Source organism: Vipera ursinii (genome assembly GCF_947247035.1).
Source record: "Vipera ursinii genome assembly, chromosome: 1".
Classification (NCBI taxonomy): Eukaryota; Metazoa; Chordata; class Lepidosauria; order Squamata; family Viperidae; genus Vipera; species Vipera ursinii.
This window is the reverse complement of record NC_139512.1, coordinates 287,009,740-287,032,529: the sequence shown is the minus strand read 5'-3', so window position 1 is coordinate 287,032,529 and position 22,790 is coordinate 287,009,740. Positions and strand designations below refer to the sequence as shown.

The 22,790-nt window shown below is 40.8% G+C and overlaps 1 protein-coding gene across 1 annotated transcript in view; it reads right to left on the bottom strand.

Annotated features, from left to right (window-relative positions):
* RYR2 (ryanodine receptor 2) overlaps positions 1–22,790 on the bottom strand; it is a 329,037-nt gene that overhangs the window by 174,597 nt on the left and 131,650 nt on the right. Inside the window, exons 11-14 of the mRNA XM_083349904.1 lie at positions 18,687–18,761; positions 17,108–17,264; positions 7,922–8,086; positions 280–401 (exon numbers count right to left, since the gene is read on the bottom strand). Coding sequence (XP_083206030.1) covers positions 280–401; positions 7,922–8,086; positions 17,108–17,264; positions 18,687–18,761 — 519 coding nt within the window. The remainder of the gene's footprint in view (positions 1–279; positions 402–7,921; positions 8,087–17,107; positions 17,265–18,686; positions 18,762–22,790) is intronic.

Genomic DNA, 22,790 nt, shown 5'->3' with positions numbered 1-22,790 from the left:
GTTTATTGTTTTGGGACAGCAAAGTACTTTACATAAAGAAGTAAGTCTTCATATAATTTGGTATGGCTGACGTGGCACCATTCAAATATCTCATGTTCAAGAAAAACAAATCCAAAATGGAGTTTTGTGAAGATTCATAAATGAAAATCTCTTAGCTTCAGCTAAAACTCATGCATTCTCCTACTAAATAACCTTATTAAGCTTTTGGCTTTGGAATGTTAAATATGACAGAGCAAGTGTGAGACTAGTGATTAGAGGAAAAACATGGTACACGTATACCTTATAAACCTGTTGAAAAGGAAGACAGTACTGCGAATTACTCGTGCTGTACGTGATTCTTCATGCTGAGATCTGGATAATGTCAATCCATCATCCATATGGCCTTCATGGTGCATGATAGCCTGCAACGAAAAGCCAAATGGAGAAAACCATGCTAATATTTGATGAAATCTTTTGCTCATCCTAATTCTATTTCTCTGGATGCTTCAATTCAGGTCTGTCAATTATTTCCATCATTACTCTATGTCTTAAATCTTACTCTTGGAAATATAAAGATGATTCAACCACTGTTTTGTTTGAGATCTGCAAACATGGCTACCTCATTACAGAAAATAATGGACAAAATCCATATATTGCCAATATAGGCAAATCCCTAATATAACTATGAATTCATTGTCCAGGCAAATAATCCAGTCTTGAGAGTAAAAACAAAATAGTTCGGAAGCATTCCCATATGCAAATTAAATCAAAGAATGAGTGTACTGCTGAAAATCCAGAATGAATTAGGACCTATGTGGAATGGCAATTTAGAGCTAACAATAGCAACCACTTCATAATTTGTGATTAAAACCTTTATTCCAGATAATGAGATTTGCCCTTTTGTGAACTGCTTATAGGTAAAACCATACTAAGAAGAGTATCCTGCGCACATCCTGTGATAATTTCATTTTGCATAGTTTGCATCTATTTGTCTTTCACAAGCCAACTTTTATATTTGTTGATTATTAATTTTAATACAGTGAAGGAAACCAGAACTTTTTAAGATTTTCCTTCATGGAATAATTTTTGTTAAGGCCTTCTAAATGCATCCTCAGAGAAACTAAGACCACTGTATTTGTTGTTATGAAATCTTGTACTTTTGCCATAAGGTTATAACCAGTTTGCCCACTAGTTTTTTCTTTTTTCTTTTAATAAATAGCTAACGTGTGAGTTTTATCTCAGCAGTATGATTAATAAGGGGTTTGCATGGTTCCAAAGCAATTCCTGTGTGATTTATGTCAAACATTTTTACCATTACTTCACTCCACTTTACAGGTAGTCTTCAATTTTCAACACTACTTGAGCCTAGAAATTATGGTTGCAAGCCATGATGGTCATAAAATGAGTCATCATCTGACCAACCCAATTTCATAACCTTTTGGGAAGTGACTGTTAAGTGCTATGGGCATTTTTTTTTTCTGGAAACCAGAAGTAAAAGCAGTTTCTAGAAAAAAATACAATAAATTGCTGTCAGATGACCATGGGGGATGTCATAACTTCAAAACAGAGTAGTAAATAGCTTTTGGGGGAGGGGAGGTCTGTCATAACTTCAAATAATCACTAAGTGACCAGTTGTAAATTGAGGAACACCTGCAATACCTATCTATGTTTCTTGAATCAAACTCCATTGGTTTATTTTCTTTGATCATCCTGGTGTTTTATTTACTTACACAGATCCAAGTGTATTGCATATTCAAATAAAGTTGTTCCTACTAATGCATATCTGTTGGGTGCAAATGAATTTCATAGTTGACATTGTGTATCTTCTGATTTTATTGTTTTTTGTTTTTGTTTTATAGGAGGTTACATGTTAGAAAGCTATTTTGAAAACAATGGCAGTAATCAAGCAGAAACTACAAAAAAGAAAAGGTGAAAATCAATAAAGAGTATTTGAGCCAAGCTATCAACAATATCCCCTTCATGGATTACTGCCTTGTCGTGGCGAAGGGGCTTGCGTAATTCAATGAAGCTATGAGCTATGCCATGCAGGGCCACCCAAGACGGAAAGGTCATAGCCGAGAGTTCTGACAAAATGTGATCCACTGGAGAAGGAAATGGCAACCCACTCCAGTATCTTTGCCATGAAAACCCTATGGACAGTACCAAAAGGCAAAACGATATGACGCTGGAAGATGAGCCCCCTCAGGTCAGAAGGCATCCAATATGCTACTGGGGAAGAGCAGAGGGCTAGTACTAGTAGCGCCAGAAAGAATGAAGCGACTGGGCCAAAGGCGAAAGGACGCTCAGCTGTGGATGTGTGTGGCGGTGAAAGGAAAGTCCGATGCTGTAAAGATTTTCTCTCCATAGGAACCTGGAATGTAAGATCCATGAATCAAGGAAAGCTGGACGTGGTCAAACAAAAGATGACAAGACTGAACATCGACATCTTAGGTATCAGCAAACTAAAATGGACAGGAATGGGTGAATTTAATTCAGATGACCATCAGGTATACTACTGCGGGCAAGACTCCCTCAGAAGAAATGTTCGAGTAGCCTTCATAGTCAATAAAAGAGTAGGAAAAGCAATACTGGGATACAATCCTCAAAATGACAAAATGATCTCAGTTCGAATCCAAGGCAAACCATTCAATATCACAGTAGTTCAAGTCTATGCCCCAAACACCAGTGCTGAAGAGGATGAAATTGACCAGTTCTATGAAGCCCTACAGCACCTTATAGAACTAACACCAAAAAATGATGTTCTTATCACCATGGGGGATTGGAATGCTAAAGTAGGAAGCCAAAAGATAACCGGAATAATAGGCAAGTTTGGCCTTGGAGTACAAAATGAAGCAGGGCACAGGCTGATAGAATTTTGTCAAGAGAATACGATGGTCATAGCAAACACTCTTTTCCAACAACCCAAGAGACGGCTCTACACATGGACATCACCAGACGGTCAACACAGAAATCAGATTGACTATGTGCTCTGCAGCCAAAGATGGAGAAGCTCTATACAGTCAGTAAAAACAAGACCAGGAGCTGACTGTGGCTCAGACCATGAGCTTCTCATTGCAAAGTTTAGGCTTAAACTGAAGAAAGTAGGGAAAAGCACTAGGCCAGTCAGGTATGAATTAAATTATATCCCTGTTGAATATACAGTAGAGGTGACAAATAGATTTAAGGAATTAGATCTGATAGACAAGAGTGCCTGAAGAACTATGGACAGAGGTTCGCAACATTGTACAACAGGTAGCAACCAAAACCATCCCAAAGGAAAAAAAATGCAAGAAAGCAAAATGGCTGTCTGAGGAAGCTTTGCAAATAGCTGAGGAAAGGAGGGAAGCGAAAGGCAAGGGAGAAAAAGAAAGATACGCCCAATTGAATGCAGAATTCCAGAGAATAGCTAGAAGAGATAAGAATGCCTTCTTAAATGAACAGTGCAAAGAAATAGAAGAAAACAATAGAATAGGGAGGACCAGAGATCTTTTCAAGAAAATTGGAGAGATGAAGGGAACATTTCATGCAAAAATGGGCATGATAAAGGACCAAAATGGCAGGGACCTAACAGAGGCAGAAGAGATTAAGAAGAGGTGGCAAAATTACACAGAAGAACTATACAAGAATGAGCTTAACGTCCCTGATAATCACAATGAGGTGGTCACTGACCTCGAGCCAGACATCCTAGAATGTGAAGTGAAGTGGACCTTAAAAAAGCTGAGCAACAACAAAGCTAGTGGAGGTGACAGTATTCCAGCTGAGCTATTCAAAATCTTAAAAGACGATGCAGTGAAAGTGCTACACTCAATTTGCCAGCAAATTTGGAAAACTCAACAGTGGCCACAGGATTGGAAAAGATCAGTTTACATTCCAAAGAAAGGCAGTGCCAAAGAATGTTCAAACTATCGCACCATTGCACTCATTTCTCACGCTAGCAAAGTTATGCTTAAAATCCTACAAGCTAGTCTCCAGCAGTATGTGGATCGAGAACTACCAGAAGTACAGGCAGGATTTTGAAGAGGCAGAGGAACTACAGATCAAATTGCCAACATATGCTGGATCATGGAGAAACCTAGAGAGTTCCAGAAAAACATCTACTTCTGCTTCATTGACTATGCTAAAGCCTTTAATTGTGTGGATCATAACAAACTGTGGCAAGTTCTTAAAGAGATGGGTGTACCAGACCATCTTATTTCTCTCTTGAGAAACCTATATGCAAGTCAAGAAGTAACAGTGAGAACTGGACATGAACCACCAATTGGTTCAAAATTGGGAAAGGAGTCCGGCAAGGCTGTATACTGTCGCCCTGCCTATTTAGCTTATATGCAGAGCACATCATGAGAAAGGCAGGGCTAGATGAATCAAAGTTGGAATTAAGATTGCCGGAAGAAATATCAACAACCTAAGGTATGCAGATGATACCACTCTAATGGCAGAAAATGAAGAACTAAAGAGCCTCTTGTTGCGGGTGAAGAAGGAGAGTGCAAAAGTTGGGTTGAAACTAAACATTAAGAAAACCAAGATCATGGCATCCAGCCCTCTCAATTCCTGGCAAATAGATGGGGAAGAAATGGAGGTAGTGACAGATTTTATTTTCCTGGGCTCCAAGATCACTGCAGATGGGGACTGTAGCCAAGAAATTAAAAGACGCTTGCTCCTTGGGAGGAAAGCCATGGCAAATCTAGACAGCACACTAAAAAGCAGAGACATCACCCTGTCAACAAAAGTGCATATAGTCAAGGCTATGGTCTTCCCAGTTGCAATGTATGGCAGTGAAAGCTGGACCATAAAAAAGGCTGAGCGCCAAAGAATTGAGGCCTTTGAACTGTGGTGCTGGAGAAGACTCCTGCAAGTCCCTTGGACTGCAAGGCGATCAAACCGGTCAGTCCTAGAGGAGATCAACCCTGACTGCTCTTTAGAAGGCCAGATCCTGAAACTAAAACTCAAATACTTTGGCCACCTAATGAGAAGGAAGGACTCACTGGAGAAGAGCCTAATGCTGGGAAAGGTTGAGGGCAAGAGAAGAAGGGGAGGACAGAGAATGAGGTGGTTGGATGGAGTCACTGAAGCAGTAGACGTGAGCTTAGATGGACTCCAGAAGATGGTAGAGGACAGGAAAGCCTGGAGGAACATTGTCCATAGGGTTGCGATGGGTCAGACACGACTTCGCAGCTAACAACAACATCAACAATATGTTCTTATTGCCAAGGTTGCTAAACATGCAAATATTGATAGGAAACTAGAGATATTTGTGGATTCTAAAGGTAAGGTAAAGGCTCCCCCGCACATGCGTGCTAGTCGTTTCCAACTCTAGGGGCCGGTGCTCATCTCCATTTCAAAGCCGAAGAGCCAGCGCTTGTCCAAGGACGTCTCCGTGGTCATGTGGCCGGCATGACTAGACGCCAAAGGCGCACAGAACGCTGTTACCTTCCCACCGTAGTTGTCCCTATTTTTCTACTTGCATTTTTACATGCTTTCAAACTGCTAGGATGGCAGAAGCTGGGATGAGTAATAGGTGCTCACTCTGTTACGTGGCACTCGGGAGTCGACCCACCAAACTGCTGACCTTCTGATCGACAAGCTCAGCGTCCTAACCCACAGAGCCACCGCGTCCCCATTATTCTAAAGGTAGTGTTAATGATTAACTTTGTTTTTATTTACACCTGCCAAAAATACACTCTTGTATATTTTTTTTCCTTTTAGCTTATAGATTTTTGCCGCAATTGCAATTGTTTTCAGTAGCTTTGAAAATATCCCTTTTTCCTCATGTGTTAGGCAAGTTTATATAATTCTTACATTTTATAAAACAAGTTAAACATAATGCAAAGAAAAATGAAATTAGAGAAATTTCTTTAGTCATTATTTTGCTGCTCTAGTAAAAAGACCTCATATGGCCAAAAAAGGTTTATATCGATATAAATAAAATATAGGTAATCCTTGCTTAATTATTGCCCAGTTCAGCATCCAAAGTTATGACAGCACTGAAAAAGTAACTTTGTGACCTGTCCACGTATCTACAGCCACCATAAAATCCCTGCAGTCGCCTGATCACCATTTCAGTGCTTTACAACCAACTTCCAAAAAGCAGAATCAATGGGTGGGGAAGCTGGCAGTAAAATCACATCATGATCACAGCATGTTTCGCTTAACATTTGTAGTAGAAGTGAGGTCATACGTCTGTCATATTCTCATGATGTCAGCTTAACAACCACACCATTTAGTGAAGGAGTTGCCAGTTCCAATTGTGTTAATTAAGCAAAGGTTATCTGTATTTGCATTTCAGAAACCATGCTGAGCAATCTGCATACAAAAAAAAGTTTGTCATATGAACAAATAAAAAGGGAAACAGTATATATACAGTATGTGCATATAAATATATGAACAGAAGCCTATAAAAGAAAATATTTGTAGCTCAGGGTTGAAATGAGGGGTCCCTTAGTGCTCTCTGAGCTTGGTTGTTTTCTTGCAGAAGTTTCATTTCCCAAACTGTGTAACATCATCAGTGCTAGAAACTTTCCAGTCCAAAAAAACATCTCCATTTTGGGGAATTTGGATTGAGCTCTTCTGTAGCAAACAGTATCACTCCAAGTTATAGCTCTAATGGTGACTGAGCGACAAACACATTGAAATTGGGTTCTGGGTAAACTTTAAAATAACAAAATAACAGAATTGGAAGGAACTCTGTAAGTCATCTAGTCCAGGGCTTTTCAACCTTTTCAACCTTTTCACCCATTGTACCACTTTTAGGATATGGCAACATCTGAGTTACACCAGTCGCCTAGCAAGGTGTCAAAAACTTGATGACCAAAAAAAAAAAAAGGAAAAAATGATGAAGTACAGGTAGTCGTCCTCTACTTACAACAGTTTGCTTAGTGACTGTTCGAAGTTACAATGGCACTGAAAAAAGTGCCCCCCAAGCCACAGACGAGCAAGACACCTGCCCACCCGCCCAGCGGAGCTCTTCCTCCTGTCTGAGGTTTTCATTGTTGTGAGCATTTCTGTTGAGGGGTGGGGTGGGGGTGTGTTTGTTTTTTATCCCACCCATCACCCACCACCCGTCTATGGGGTGTTTTCAGCAGGTTTTGATCACTTCACATGACCCTGGGACACTGTGACCATCATAAATATGAATCAGTTGCCAAGCATCTGAATGTAAATCACAAGACCCTGGAGATGCTGCAACATTCCAGCTGATCAGCACTTCTTCTGGGCTCAGCAGAAGTGCCAGGATCAGTGCTGAGCTCCATCTGGACCCTGGCGCTGATCCTGGTGCTTCCACTGAGCCCTGACAGCCCTGCTGCTCCAGCTGTCTCTCGCTCAGGCTTGTGCGGTGCTGCCACCAGTTGAGCTCATTCCCATCCCCTGCTACCACTTTTCTAGGATGGTCGCGTACCACCTGCCAGATGCCAATGTACCACAGGTAGTACCCGTACCACTGGTTGAAAAGCCCTGATCTAGTCAAAGCCCCTGCTCAAGCAGGAGACTCTATATCATTTCTGACAAGTGGGCTGTCCAGTCTCTTCTTAAAAGCCTCCAGTGATGAAGCTCCCACAACTTCTGAAGGCAATCTGTTCCATTGGCTGATTGTTCTCACTGTCAGAAAAATTATTTTTATTTCTAGGTGGAATCTCTCATTGATCAGTTTTCATCCACTGTTCCTTGTATGGCCTTCAGGCCCTTTGGAAAATAGGTTGTCCCCCTCTTCTCTGTGACAGCCCCTCAAACACTGAAACACTGCTATAAAGGGCCCCTTGGTCCATCTCTTCACTAGACTAGCCATACTCAGTTCCTGCAACCATTTTTCATATATTTTAGCCTCCACGCCCCTAATCATCTTTGTTGCTCTTCTCTCCAATCTTTCTGGAATCTCAACATTTAGCATTTATTTCTTTGTCACATCAAAGTTAACTTTAATGTAATAACCTTGTTTTAAACACCTTACCTTGCGCTGCACAGATCCCATTCTTACAGACTTTGCATCCACTGATTGGTAGGTAAGCCACAAACCTGTGTCTACATGCTGTATAAAGCAGACTGAATCTCCATACTTTATTTCTGGGGTTCCCATGCCATCCACTTCTTTTCTTATCCCTATATCTAATTTCTCCTAAAAAGAAAAAGAAGCCAGTTGTTACCTACAAAACCATTTTGAAAGGTGAAATTTTTTACCTCAACAGAAAATGGTAAGCATGCTTAACAATAATACTTAGTCTGTGGCACAAGATTAATTTCAATAGTACTTAAGTACGCTTTATTTTCCAGATGCAGGTAATCTTTAAAGAAAAAGCAACTACTTCAAGCACATAATAAATGTGAATAGTTGTCTTTATTATTCACGTTTTCATTTATTGTTACTTAATCTATGCCTGAATTCTGTAGTTCTTCTATATAAATTATTACATATGCATAATGTTAATGTAGTACTGTACATGCAAACTGGAATTGTACAGTTACAAACCAGTTTTCTACATCACATCTATGCAGTTTTAATGACACACTCCATAAACACCTGTGGTTTTGTTTATGTAGGTGTGATAAAATAGGGTTCTCTTAAGTTTAAGGTATTTTTTTGCAGGGAATGGCTCATGTCCATTTTTTAAAAAAAAAACCAAATTGTTTTGGCAGCATTTTTCTAATGTTTGGCTAATAAGATTACTATTCCATCAAAAAGCTGGCACATATTGTACTTTAAGATTATTTTATCTAGTATTAGGACTTTAAAAAATGTAAATATAAGATGCAAATTTGAATTGAAAATTTATGGAGCTTTATAATAAAACTGATATATTTTAGTTTAGCCTACAGAAAAATATTAGGCTGGAAAAAAGGCCTGAAACATAAACAAAAAATTTAATAATATCTAACAATACAATTTCTGTATTGAAGAGTAACTTCCATTTTATTTGGCTGAGTTTATTCCAAATAAATTGATATAAGATTATAATATGAAATAATACATCTTTTCCTAAGATTTTCTGATAACTTTGATTAATAACAAGCAGTTATTTCAGTCTGAACAAGTCAAGCATTTATCTAAAACCAATGTTAGGAAGGAAGGAAGGAAGGAAGGAAGGAAGGAAGGAAGGAAGGAAGGAAGGAAGGAAGGAAGGAAGGATATTTTACTGCAGTCTGATTATTCTTGGCAAACCACTAGATCAACAGTAAAACTTTTGAATAAAAACGTTTCCATTCCTTTTATAAGATTTTCACCAACCAGACTTAAAGAAAAAGTGGATTCTTTAAAGATATGACAGTGTTGAGATGAGGGCTTTGATATTCAGAGCAATAGCTGTTTCGTAGACATTAAACAGATGGCAGCTTCAAAGCTGCAAAAAAAAAAAAAAAGGCTGCCAAACTCCTGTTGGCCTCAAAAAAGCCTAGGACTCAAACCTTGGGCCTGACGTACATGTGGGAAGATTCCTGTATGCTGCTATATAAACATTATTATATTAAAAAATTTATTCTCTGCAATAAAGCTACAGTCTACTTGAGAATGTGGAGTTGAGCAAGTATTTTATAGCCATAATTCGTAAGAAGCTTGTTCTATATATATTATTATTCCCAATACCATAGGAGGGCAGCACACACTCTGACCCGAGATTAAGCAAGATTGCAAATCACCAATTCCATATGCCAGTATCAGAATAAAATCGCAACCAAAATGGAACAGTTCATCTGGATGATAAGCCATCTAAGGCCAATAAATAGAACAGAGTGTACACTGCTTTCTGCACATGACCTACAATTATTGCTTCTGTTGCTACCCTCCAACACCAACCATATATCTCTTTCTCTCTACAAGCCTCCTCATACAATGTGAACTAAGTGTTCCATTTTCTTCCTAAGAAATATTGCACCAATGCATGCAGGGTCTATGCTTATACAGTGGAGAAACTGGATATTTGGCATAAAAATGTCCTGCTAACCCCCCCCCCTTTTGAAATATCAATTTTTTTCACATTTATTTATACAGAGCAGTTGCCAGCAGTTATTCAAAACACTACAGATCTAGTAAAATGAGTCCATATCAATTTCCAAAGCCTCAGAAAGAGGAGTACACATATATTAAATAGAGCTCGGACCTGCCAAGTTATGTACATATTTTTATTTTTATTTATTTTATTTTAATCCCATTTATATCCCGCCCTTCTCCGAAGACTCAGGGCGGCTTACAATTTAAGCACAAACCAATGTGCTTAGCAATAGCCTTCATTCTATGTATATGCCTGCTTATTAGGGCTTTCATTTAATCATTCCTCTACACTACACTTACTGGTAGATGGATGCTGCATATTCTAGTAGAGTCCAATGCCATCTACAACTTCATAAAATCCTTCATCATCCAGAAATACATTTTCCCCCACAGAACCTGTTATTAGCACACTTTACAGACAGCTTAAACTCGGAACAATGCAAGTAAAGCAGTAGTACTCTATGGAAGCAGAAGTTGGAACTTTGAAGAAGTCAAACAAAAAAAGGCTAGGATCAAATATCCTACTTCAGACACATTATTCTAGCTCTCTGGAAAAGATTCTAATCCTAGGAAATGTGGAAGGAAAGAGAAGAAGAGGATAGCACCAAAATGGGTGGATTCAGCTACAGATGGAATACCTAAAAGAACCAAATTACAATTCACATTGTGAGCACCTCCTTTCTAGCTATCAATTATACAGCCAATACTGACATGTTTGGAAAAGGGCAAACACAGACTCCAGGACTGTGCTATCAATCTCATTCATGAAGCTCAGATTCTGCAAAACATCACTAGTCAATGTCAAAGATGTAATTGTCTTGCCTAAAGGACTGATGAGAAGTTGCAAAAAGGCTTTATCTACTGTTCTTCCTCCCCTGTAAATTCTTTGCTATTAAGGATGGTAAACCAGTAGTTTACAGTTGCTGGTTCTTTTAAATTAAACTCATTATGGATCATTGCCTTCTTCCTCTTATTTCTAGGATTCTGTAATAGCTGCAGAAAGCCCGTGTTTTTTACCAAATTAAATTGTGAGCTACCCTGAGGTCTAATTCATATCAAAGAATGGAATGAATATTTAAATGTTTTTGAGTATAAATCCACAACAATGACTTTTGGCATCCATATAGTTCCATCTTCCAAAATCTCATGAATCATATTTTTCAGACCCAAGTATACATTTTTCTGATTACTTATTTGGGCAACTTATTTAATTCTGCACATGCAGCAAGTAGAACAGTCTGCACCCACTGTATAATCACAAACTCCTTAAACTGAAAAAAGCACTGCCTGTATTTATTTGGATTACCACATTTTTTTAGAATAAACTTCAGATGCATCCAGCTAAATTTCAATCTATTCCATCCTGGACCACCCTTCCCTCCCTTCATATACACTATTAAGGATATACAGCATTTTCAGGAATTTGCCATTTTTTCATTATTTTATTCCCAATGTTGCTGCTTTAACTGCATTGCTTACTCATCATACCAAGAAAGGGTTCCCTTTGGAAAATATTCTGAGACCCAATAAGTTTTTCTGCTATTCAGACTCTCAGTTCCCACCTTCTGTCCACAATCCATATGCCACTTTGTTATTCAAGCTGATTTTTTATTTGTGGACTGTGTTTATATATCTGTTCCAGAGTCTAATCAGACCTTGTTTCCCATACATTTTTTCCCAATAGTTCCGTCCAGACAAATGTAATTATTGCCTTTTTAACATGAATTGTTGGGTCACAAACAGACTTTTCAACAATGGTATTATCAGACACACACCCCTCAAGATTCAAACTAACCACATGAATTTAAAACATTTACTGTCAGCCCTCATGGGTAAATTAGACAGGAAACAGGAGTAGATGAGCTAATTATACTTTATTGTAAGGTTGCATTAACAGAATCTTGAAAGTCTGAAGGTGCAAATTTCCTGCCTGAACAATTTGGGTGAGTCTTTCCTAAGTTTCTTCCCTTGACTATTAATCCATTGCAGACTCCTGCCTCTCTAATCTGATTGTTTCCTAGGCAGCATATCTTCCCCTCATCCCCAAGGTCATTCATTACACTTATAAACCCCTCGTAGACTTGTATTTCGTAACTTAAAGTTGGCACAATTCTTTTCCCATTCTGAATTTCAATTATCCCGTTTTTAATAAAGACTTACAATTTCTACATGTTTGGGGGAAGCTCTGTTTCATCTACTGATTTTTCCCCTTCATCCATGGTCAGGTTATAAAATACAGAGGATAAATGAGCAATATCTTCATTGCTATGTAACAGGAGTTTAACCTTTATTCCCCCATGCATGCTTTTCGCCCACATTTAAGGGAAAAGTGGAAACACTATAAAGCTCTGCTCTCCTCTCACAAACCTCTCAGGCTATCCAGAAGGAATCACGTTTGATGTTTCAAGAACTACCTAAAGACCCAAGAGGAATATTCTCTCTTCGTCCATATCCTGAGAAAAATTCATAAACTAGGACAATCAATGCCTTCAGATAAAGCTGGTCACCTTCTCCAGAATCTTCCTTAATAAAGAGAGACTTGACATTGAGTGAAAATTGCTTAATATAATTGAATCAAGAGATGACAGATTGTACCCCTGGCTCTTTCACACAGGAGACTTTACCCACTCCAAGACATACTAATGTTTCCCTGTGTGCTGCCATGCATACTACTTCTTTCTGTGTGTGGCTTCCCAATTGTCTCAATAAAGCTATTGATTTAAAATTATTGTCTCTGCTTGGAAATGAGCAATGAGAGTTTAGTAGTCTTATCTTACTATTTTTCATCAATAAAGTAGAATGTATATTATATAAATGGATAAAGGGAAAAAAAGCAACATGTTATGGAAAAGCAATTCAACAAAGTGGCTGAGTTCATAAATCGCGCTCATTGATAATGTGCTTTGATTTGTTTTAGGTAGTATGTGGCATGAGTCAAACCATTCAGGTTTATTAAATAAACAAAAGAACTTAGTGTAATAGGAGAAACAAGGCAGTAAACGAGAATCTAGAGATTTTTTACCTTTCATCAGTTCAAAGAAAATCAAAGCAAAGTAAAATAAAAAAAATAGAAAATGCAATACATCTAAATCAAATAAAACAATAATATAAGATGCAGTTCAAGTATCTCACTCTCCTTGCATTAGGAAATGTCTACACCAGGAGTCACAATCTAACCTTCCAAAGAGTTGGAAGCTATAAGCCTCTGAGAAATAAACTACCCCCATCCTTAGCCTTAAATCATTCATTGCAAAGTTTCAACAACAGGAGGTACTAAAGGACACATACAGGACGCTGGGAGATTGAAGAAAGCTGACAGGTTGCCTAAGGCTACTAACCTTGTGTTAAAGGAAGCTGGATATGAGAATTGATTCATTTTGAACAATCATATCTTGGCTTACAAAATGCTTTTATTTTTCTCTTTCTATTGGAAGCAAGCAAAACCCTCCCAAGTCTCTAATTAACCATTCCTTACGGTAATTTATTTGAACCAGATACTAGATATTAATCTTAAACCAAATAGTAATCTTCAGTCACTTTAATAAGTATATACCAAAGAAGGTATCTAAGTATTGGTTAATTATTCATAATTAACTATTAATTATAATTTCATTTTTGAATAGGGCAAAACATGTTCTGTATTCCATTCCTTATTCATTTGTTAATATATTGCATTTTCTATTTTTATTTGGTTTGATTGTACACCACTCAGAATCAGTTTGGACTGGGATGGTATTTATTTATTTTATTTAGTTGCATTTGTATACCGCCCTTTCCCTGAGGACTCAGGGCGGTTTACAGGGAATTAAAAAATCCAACATACAAAAGTTAAAACCATATTAAAAAAATATTAAATTAACCCTGTACACAATTTAAAACCCAATTAAAAAATTTCTCCTCAGCCTGGGCCCGAGAGCTCAAAGAGCCAGGTCTTCAGGCCCCGGCGGAATGATCGGAGGTCGGGGGCAGTTCTCAGCTCCACCGGCAGCTGGTTCCAGAGGGCAGGCGCTCCCACTGAGAAGGCCCTATCCCTGGGTGTCACCCGCCGGCAATCTCTCACCGGCGGAACCCTGAGCAGACCCTCCCTGTGGGAGCGCACTGGGCGAAGGGCGTTTGATGCCGGCAGCAGGTGTTCCCTCAAATAACCCGGACCCAGGCCATGTAGGGCTTTATAGGTAATAACCAGCACTTTGAATTTCACCCGGAGGGCAACCGGAAGCCAATGCAGCTCGCGGAGTAGAGGTGTTACATGGGAGTATCGGGAAACCCCCATTACAACTCGCGCAGCCGCATTCTGCACCAGTTGAAGCCTCCGAGTGGTCTTCAAGGGCAGCCCCATGTAGAGAGCGTTACAGTAGTCCAAACGGGAGGTCACAAGCGCATGAGTGACTGTGCGTAGGGCATCTCGGTCCAGATAGGGACGCAACTGGCGCACCAGGCGAACCTGTGCAAAAGCCCCCCTGGTCACGGCTCCTATGTGATCTTCAAAATTGAGCCGTGAATCCAGGAGGACGCCCAAGTTGCGAGCCCTATCAACGGGGGGTAACACCTCACCCCCCATCATTAGAGGTGGAATAACTTGGTTAACCCGAGACGCCGATATGCACAGCCACTCAGTCTTGGCGGGATTGAGACGAAGCCTGTTTCTCCCCATCCAGACCTGAACCGCCTCCAGGCACCGGGACATCACGGAGAGGGCATCACTGGGTTGGTTCGGGGTGGAAAGAAAAAGTTGGGTATCATCAGCGTACTGGTGATACCCCACCCCAAAACCACGAATGATCTCGCCCAGCGGCTTCATATAGATGTTGAACAGGAGAGGCGAGAGAACCGACCCCTGAGGGACTCCACAAATGAGAGACCTCGGGGCGGATCTCTGCCCTCCTGTCAACACCGACTGCGAGCGGCCCTGGAGGTAGGAGGAGAACCACCGTAGCACGGTGCCTCCCACTCCCAACCCCCTGAGACGCCGCAGCAGGATACCATGGTCGATGGTATCGAAAGCCGCTGAGAGATCTAATAGGACCAGGACAGAGGAGCAACCCCTGTCCCTGGCCCTCCAGAGATCATTCACCAGCGCGACCAATGCCGTCTCCGTGCTGTGTCCGGACCTGAAGCCCGATTGGTACGGGTCCAGATAATCAGTTTCCTCCAGGAACAGAGGGAGCTGATGCACCACCACACTCTCAACAACCTTCGCCAGAAAGCAAAGATTGGAGACTGGACGATAGTTGTTTAAAACAGCCGGGTCCAAAGCAGGCTTCTTGAGGAGGGGTCTCACCACCGCCTCCTTCAAGGCGGCAGGGAAGACACCCTCCTTCAAAGAAGCAGTTATTACTGCATGGAACCAGCCTCGTGTTCCCTCCCGAGCCGCATAAGCTAGCCAGGAGGGGCACGGATCCAACAAACAGGTGGTGGAGCTCAGTCTCCCCATGATCCTGTCCACATCATCAGGGGAAACAGGGTCGAACTCAGTCCAGATAACATGCTCAAGACCGCCTGATTCCTCCACACCAGACTCTGCCCAGTCAGAGTCCAAGCCGGTCCGGATCCGAGCGATTTTGTCCATCAGATGATGACTAAACTCCTCGGCTCGTCCCTGCAAGGGATCCTCCCTCACCTCCTGGTTAAGGAGGGAGCGAGTCACCCTAAACAGGGCGGCCGGGCGATTATCTGCGGACGCGACAAGGGCGGCAAAGTAGTTAAACTTCGCCGTCCTTATCGCCGCAAGATAAGACCTTATAAAGGTTCTTAACTGCAATCGGTCGGATTCGGATCGGCTGGACCTCCAACCGCTCTCTAGACCTCGTCTCTGACGCTTCATCTCCCGGAGCTCCACCGAGAACCATGGAGCCCAACGGGATCTGCGCCGAGTCAGAGGTCGCATGGGTACAACACAGTCGAGTGCCCTGGTGGCAGCCGTTTCCCAGGCCTCCACCAGAGCCTCGACTGGGCTGTGGGTAAGGGTGATAGGTATCGGCCCAAGCGCCCTCTGGAACCGGTCCGGGTCCATTAGGCGCCTGGGGCGGAACCACCTGGTCGGTTCCGCCGCCCAGCGGCGGGGGATGGCATGACGGAAAACCAGCCTCAGGAGGTAATGATCTGACCATGACAGAGGGGTGATGGACGGAGAACCCCCCCCAGATCATCCAACCACTGTCCAGACAGGAACACCAGGTCGAGAGTATGATCCCCCTCGTGAGTAGGGCCCTCAATAACCTGGGTCAGGCCCATGGCTGTCATGGAAGCCATGAACTCCCGAGCTAACTCCGACGACCCCCCCAGTGATGGCAGGTTGAAGTCACCCAGGACTATAAGCCTGGGGAACTCCACCGCCAACCCTGAGAGGGTGTCGAGCAGCTCAGGCAGGGCTGTTGCCACACAGCTGGGCGCCAGGTATGTGAGCAACAAGCCCAACTGAACCCGAGGACCACATCTCAAGAGGAGGGATTCACTCCCGGCCATCTGGACAATGGTGGCCTCCCGGGGACACAAAGTCTCCCGAATAACCACTGCCACCCCACCACCCCTGCCCTGAGCCCGTGGCTGGTGCAGCACCCGGAAACCTGGCGGGCATAACTCGGTGAGAGGCACCCCTCCCTCCGAACCCAACCAAGTCTCCGTGATGCACGCCAGATCCGCACATTCCTCCTCGATCAGATCACGGATGAGGGGAGCTTTGTTAACTACGGATCTAGCGTTAAAATAGACCAACCTGAGCTCAGGGGCCTGATCACCCTCATCCCCGGGTAGGAGGGTGCTAACCGGAGGGTCGGAGCGCGCCACCGCTCGGAGATAGCGGGGGCGCGATCCCAGCTGTTGATATGGCCCTCCGCGCAAACACCTGCTGCCATTCCCTATCGCCGTGGGGATTTGAAGCCCCACCCCCACATTCCCAGAACCAGCAGCCACCTCCCCCAACCCCGTCCCGTCAGGACCTCTAACAGGACCAGACTGAGTGCCGGTTAAAGATTCCCTCCCTACCCCCCCCTCCCTCCCCCTCCCTAACCTCTTAAAATAACCGGCTAAAAATTTTATCAGGGGCCTCTTAGCATGTCTTGACTCGAGGCCCCTATCTAAGCCCAGCCCAGTGATAATTAAATTAAAATAAAATTAAATTAAATTACAGAAATAATTTATATTACAAGTATTTACCTTTGAAGATCGAAAACAAAATGCTGTAGATTTCACATCAGCTTTTTCTTTGTCTGTTAGAAGAAGACTCTTGTCATCCATCAGATTTAAATACTTCCCTGTTGTTATATGTCTTAATCTGAAAGGCTGCCCCCATCTAATGTGACTTCCACTCCATCTAATAAAAAAATAAAATTAGCATTCATAAACACTTTAAATATTAAATGAAAATATGAAACATAATTAAAAACTACCAATTTATATATACACACACACAAACACACACACACACACATCATACATACATACATACATACGTATGATGAAATCACATTTTGATGATATCTCAACTCTAAGACATTTAAAACAGACATCAAGTTATTTACTAAGAACACTTGGTAATTTCAACAGAAAGCCAATCGAATTGTTTTGGTAGACCAGATTTATTGGTTCACCAAATCATAGATGAGCCATGCACATGGCCATCAGAAAAGAAACAGATCTGTATCCACAAAATCATTTATATTCAAGTGGCATATTTGTAATATTGTAATAACTCAGTTCATAACAACATATTTTCCCAGATTTTCTTCATATAATCTATAGCCTCAGTATCTTTGGAACAAAAAAGACAAATGACAGGTTCAGTTAAGCACATTCGCAGATACAATCAATAGAAGGCTGCACAATTCTGAGTTCTGTTTACAACAATATTGTATATAATAAATATTCATTCTTTACATAATACATCAATTTGACCTACATGCATTGACAGCAAAAATCCTCTCGCAGCAACTGATATGAATTTGCCTGCTTTAAGAATTGCATTATTATGTGTGTTTGAAGGTATGCTAATGATTAAAATAATTATTTTAATTATTTTTAACTAAATATTTCACTTTCCAATAAAACATTACAGGAGAGAAAAGCAAAATATGCCCCAAATTCACTGAGTGCTTGGAGCATGTTCTGATATGAAAGAAAATACTCCTTTATAAAATTATTTTTGCAGCAGATAACACATTAGTGCCAAACTGAATTTCAAGTAAAGATACCGTACATTTATCAAATCATAGTCTGAGGCAGGGGTGTCAAACTCGCTGCATCACGTGACGTGACATGACGTATCGCAACTTTTTTCCCCTTGCCGGAGCTGGGATGGGTGCGGCTTCTGACTGACACATCCAGCTCATGGGCCGGCAGTTTGACACCCCTGGTCTGAGGCTAATTAAGTTTGAAAATGCTAAAAATCTGAGAGGTTAGTTTTTAATTTTTCAAACAGAACTGTGACATAACCTTTGCTCACAGTTACTCTCATTGTGATCAACCAATAAGCATTCATTTCCCAAGAATTTCCTCAAAAAATATTTTAAAAAGACAGTATTTTGCAGCAGTATGCATCAATACACATGCTTACAATAAATTTCAAATGGTATCTTAACAGCTCATTGGACATTATAATCTTGGTACTATTTCCAAACTGAATCAAAACCTTTTAGCATACTATGATTTTTGTAACAACAACAATAAAACCACTCTTCATTTGACAAAAGGGAATATTAGTTGTCATAATGGATATATTATGCCAGCATTTACTTACGTAACCCTCAAAGTCTCCAGTCTCCAAAGAGAACGAGCATGAATTGACACAGCACCACCTTCATAATGGACAGTTCTACAACACAAAAGACATTTTCCAATTTTTTACATATTTGTGATAAAAACCAATTGTTTCCCCTAGGGAAATGTATTTGATTAGTGCAGAAATTGGTATAAATAAATAAAAATAAAAATAATAGAGTTGGAAGGGATCTTGGAGGTCTTCTAGCCCAAACCCCTGCTCAGGCAGAAAACCTATACTATTTCAGAGAAATGGTTGTCCAGTCTCTTCTTTAAAACTTCCAGTGTTGGAGCATTCACAGCTTCTGGAGGCAGGTTGTTTCACTGGTTAATTGTTCTGTCAGGAAATTTCTCCTTAGTTCTAGGTTGCTTCTCTCTTTGATTAGTTTCCATCCATTGCTTCTTATCCTGCCTTCAGATGTTTTGGAGAATAGCTTGACTCCCTCTTCTTTGTGGCAATCCCTGAGATACTGGAACACTATCATGTCCCCCCTCATCCTTCTTTTCATTAAAGTAGACATACCCAATTCCAGCAACCATTCCTTATATGTTTTAGCCTCCAATCCCCTAATCATCTTTGTTGCTCTTCTCTGTACCCTTTCTAGAGTCTCAACATCTTTTTTACATAGTGGCGACCAAAACTGGATGCAGTATTCCAAGTGTGGCCTTACCAGGGCATTGTAAAGTGGTATAAATACTTCACATGATCTTGATTCTACCCCCGTTAATGCAGCCTAGCACCGTGTTGGCTTTTTTGGTAGCTGCAGCACAATGCTGGTTCATATTTAAGTGATTGTCCACCAGGACTCTGAGATCCCTCTCACCCTTACTACTATTGAGCACAGGTACCACCTATACTGTACCTGTGCATTCTTTTTCTTGCCTAAATGTAGAACTTTACTTTTTTCACCATTTAATTTCATTTTGTTAGATAGCGCCCAATGTTCAACTCTTTCAAGATCCTTCTGTATCTTATGCCTATCTTCTGGGGTGTTGGCTATTCCTCCCTCATCCAAATAATTGATGAAGATGTTGAAGAGTACTAGGCCTAAAAGAGAGCCTTGGGGTACCCCACTGCATACTTGCCTCCATGTAGAATGCAGTTCCATTGAGGACCACATGCTGAGTACGGCTGGTCAGCCAACTATGAATCCATCTGGTGGTGATGCTATCTAACCCACATTTTTCTATCTTGTCAAGTAGTAGGTTATGGTCTACTACTTTATCAAATGCCTTACTGACATTCCAAGTAAATTATATCCACAGCATTCCTCTGGTGCACTAATTTTGTCACTTGGTCAAACAATCCAATAAGATTTGTCTGGCATGATTTGTTTTTGACAAACCCATGTTGGCTTTTGGTAATGACTTTGTTTGCCTCTAGGTGTTCGCTGATTCATTGCTTGATTACCTTTTCCTGAATCTACATGTACAATAACTAAAATAATGTGTAGACACTCATAAACTCTTTTATGATCCATATAAATGCTGATATGGAAATATGCACTGCTCAAAACAACCTACGCTAACCAATCCCTTTGATGAAACTGTGGAAGTGTGGATGCAAATGTTGCCACCTAAAATGTACAAGGAATGATGAAACTACACATCGTGAGGCTTGATTTCAGGGTACTATTTCATCTTGGAAACATGAAACAATAGAAATAAAATCCTGTGAATAGAAAACCTTGACTGCTTCTGTACAAAGAAGCATCTATATTTTGAGTGGAATAGTCAAAGAAAAGAGAGTACATCAAAGAATGAGGCCACTGCAATGATAATTCATGAAATACCCTTGGTTTATAACGCCCTATAATCTACACAATCTAAGAAAAAGTAGACTAAAGCAATTGATACAAACCACCCATTTACATTTCTAAACCCAGATAACCTTTCTCAAAGCAATAAAAATGAGTGCATTAGACCCTATTACATAATATATAAGCTTTGCTTAACTTTTAAAAATTAAGAGTTATATAAAGCTGCATTAAGAAAACAGTACAGAAGAGAAAAGATCCAAAGGGTACAAAGCTCTTGTAAGCATTCAGGCTTTTTAAAGGTTAGGAAAGGATCAGGTTGCTTACCTGTTTCTGTGGTTTTGTAAGCAGTCATCTGTGCATTCATATGAATGAATTTCCTTTTCCTGTGCAGATACCATCAGAACATTCCAGAGCTGAGCTGATTTGAGCAGGTCCCTAATGTTCCCTCCCATTGCACATACTTGAAGGACTATTTACTTACCTCAGTGAGATAAGTACCCACACTGGGAAAGCAGAAATTTGTGTGAATGCAGAGGCTGCCAGTCAATGAAACAGTTCCAGTGAGCAAACTGTTCCTCTTCATTATGGTTCTTTGCATAGTAAACTACATTTATCACAGGTAGGCCAGGCCAATTAATGTAGCATCAAAGATGACGTTATTCAACCAAACATAGTAAGTTATATAATCCAGATATCAAGATAGTGATCAGATGGTCAGACCAGATAGGAATATAATATGCCTTATAATTTCCAATAATATTTTGAACTGTGTGATTGAAGAAGAAAGAAACACTGGCATAACAGTATCCTAATTAAGACAAAAACTTCTTAAGAATATTTTTCCCAGTTAATATTTTACTACAACTCTAACTCTTCTTTAGTGAAAACAACTTCAAATATGGTTGTATATTTATTGTTGGTCTTTGGACTATCTTGCCTGTTAATCTTATCTTGAAAGTCAAAGGCCTTCTAAACTGAAGCTTATTAACATTGACAAACAGCTTCTTTTTTGAAGCTGTCGTATAGTCATGCTCTGGAAACTTATCTTCTTTAATAACTAAAATGTTTAGGAATGTGGGGAAAAAGTGGAAAAAAACAGAAATCCTTGACTAGATGACAGGGCTGTGCTACCAATGGAGGTAATGATGAAGTATAGGCAGTTGAGCTCAAATGAAACTTACAAAAATACATAAAGAAAAGAGCAAAGAATGTCATTACCTTGCTAGGCCCAAGAAAAATCGATCCTCCAAGAATTAAGCATAAGTGCTAGAAAATAGGTGGACTGCAAGGTTATTCGGGATTTCCTTGTTGTCATATAGATATAAAAAATCTAGAACAGCTAATTTAATGAGATGGACCAATAATGAATTACTGGAATAAGAAAATATCTAGATCACCAGATATGCATGAATTTTGTAAATACTTGAAATGCTATTGAAAGACCAGAAGGAAGCACTCTGAATTGAAAGAATTGGATTTATGATCCATATAAATGCTGATATGGAAATATGCACTGCTCAAAACAACCTACGCTAACCAATCCCTGAGATGAAACTGTGGAAGTATGGATGTAAATATCTGCACCTAAAATGTACAAGGAGTGATGAAACTACACATCTTGAGACTTGATTTCAGGGTACTATTTCATCTTGGAAACATGAAACAATAGAAATAAAATCCTGTCAGTAGAAAACCTTGATTGCTTCTGTGCAAAGAAGCATCTATATTTTGAGTAGAATAGTCAAGGAAAAGAGAGTACACCAAAGAATGAGGGCACTGCAATAATTCATGAAATACCCTTTGTTTATTATGCCCTATAATCTACACCACGGGTCGGCAACCTGTGGCTCTGGAGCGGCAAGCAGCTCTTTCATCCTTCTATTGCGGCTCCCAGTCCTCCTCCGGAATTTGCAGAGAGAGAGAGAGACAAGAAAGAGAGAGGCACTTGCGCTTCTCTTCTCTCTCTCTCTTTCTTCAACCATGATTCTCCCTCCCCAGCCAGCCAGCCACCATTGCCGATCTTCTCCTCACCTGGCCAGCCAGCCTCACGCTCTTCTCCTCCTCCTCTTTGTCCTCTGCACTCAATTGACTGCTAGCGGCTTGGGTAGCTCTGCTCCATCCGAGTTGAAGAAAGCAGAGATGCAACAGAAAGCAGCTTGCTTCAACTCAGACGGAGCAGAGCCACCCAAGCCGCTAGCAGCCAATTGAGTGCCGAGGATGAAGAGGAGGAGAAGAGCATGAGGCTGGCTGGCCAGGTGAGGAGAAGATCGGCGATGATGGCTGGCTGGCTGGGGAGAGGAGATCCTGATTGAAGAAAAAGAGAG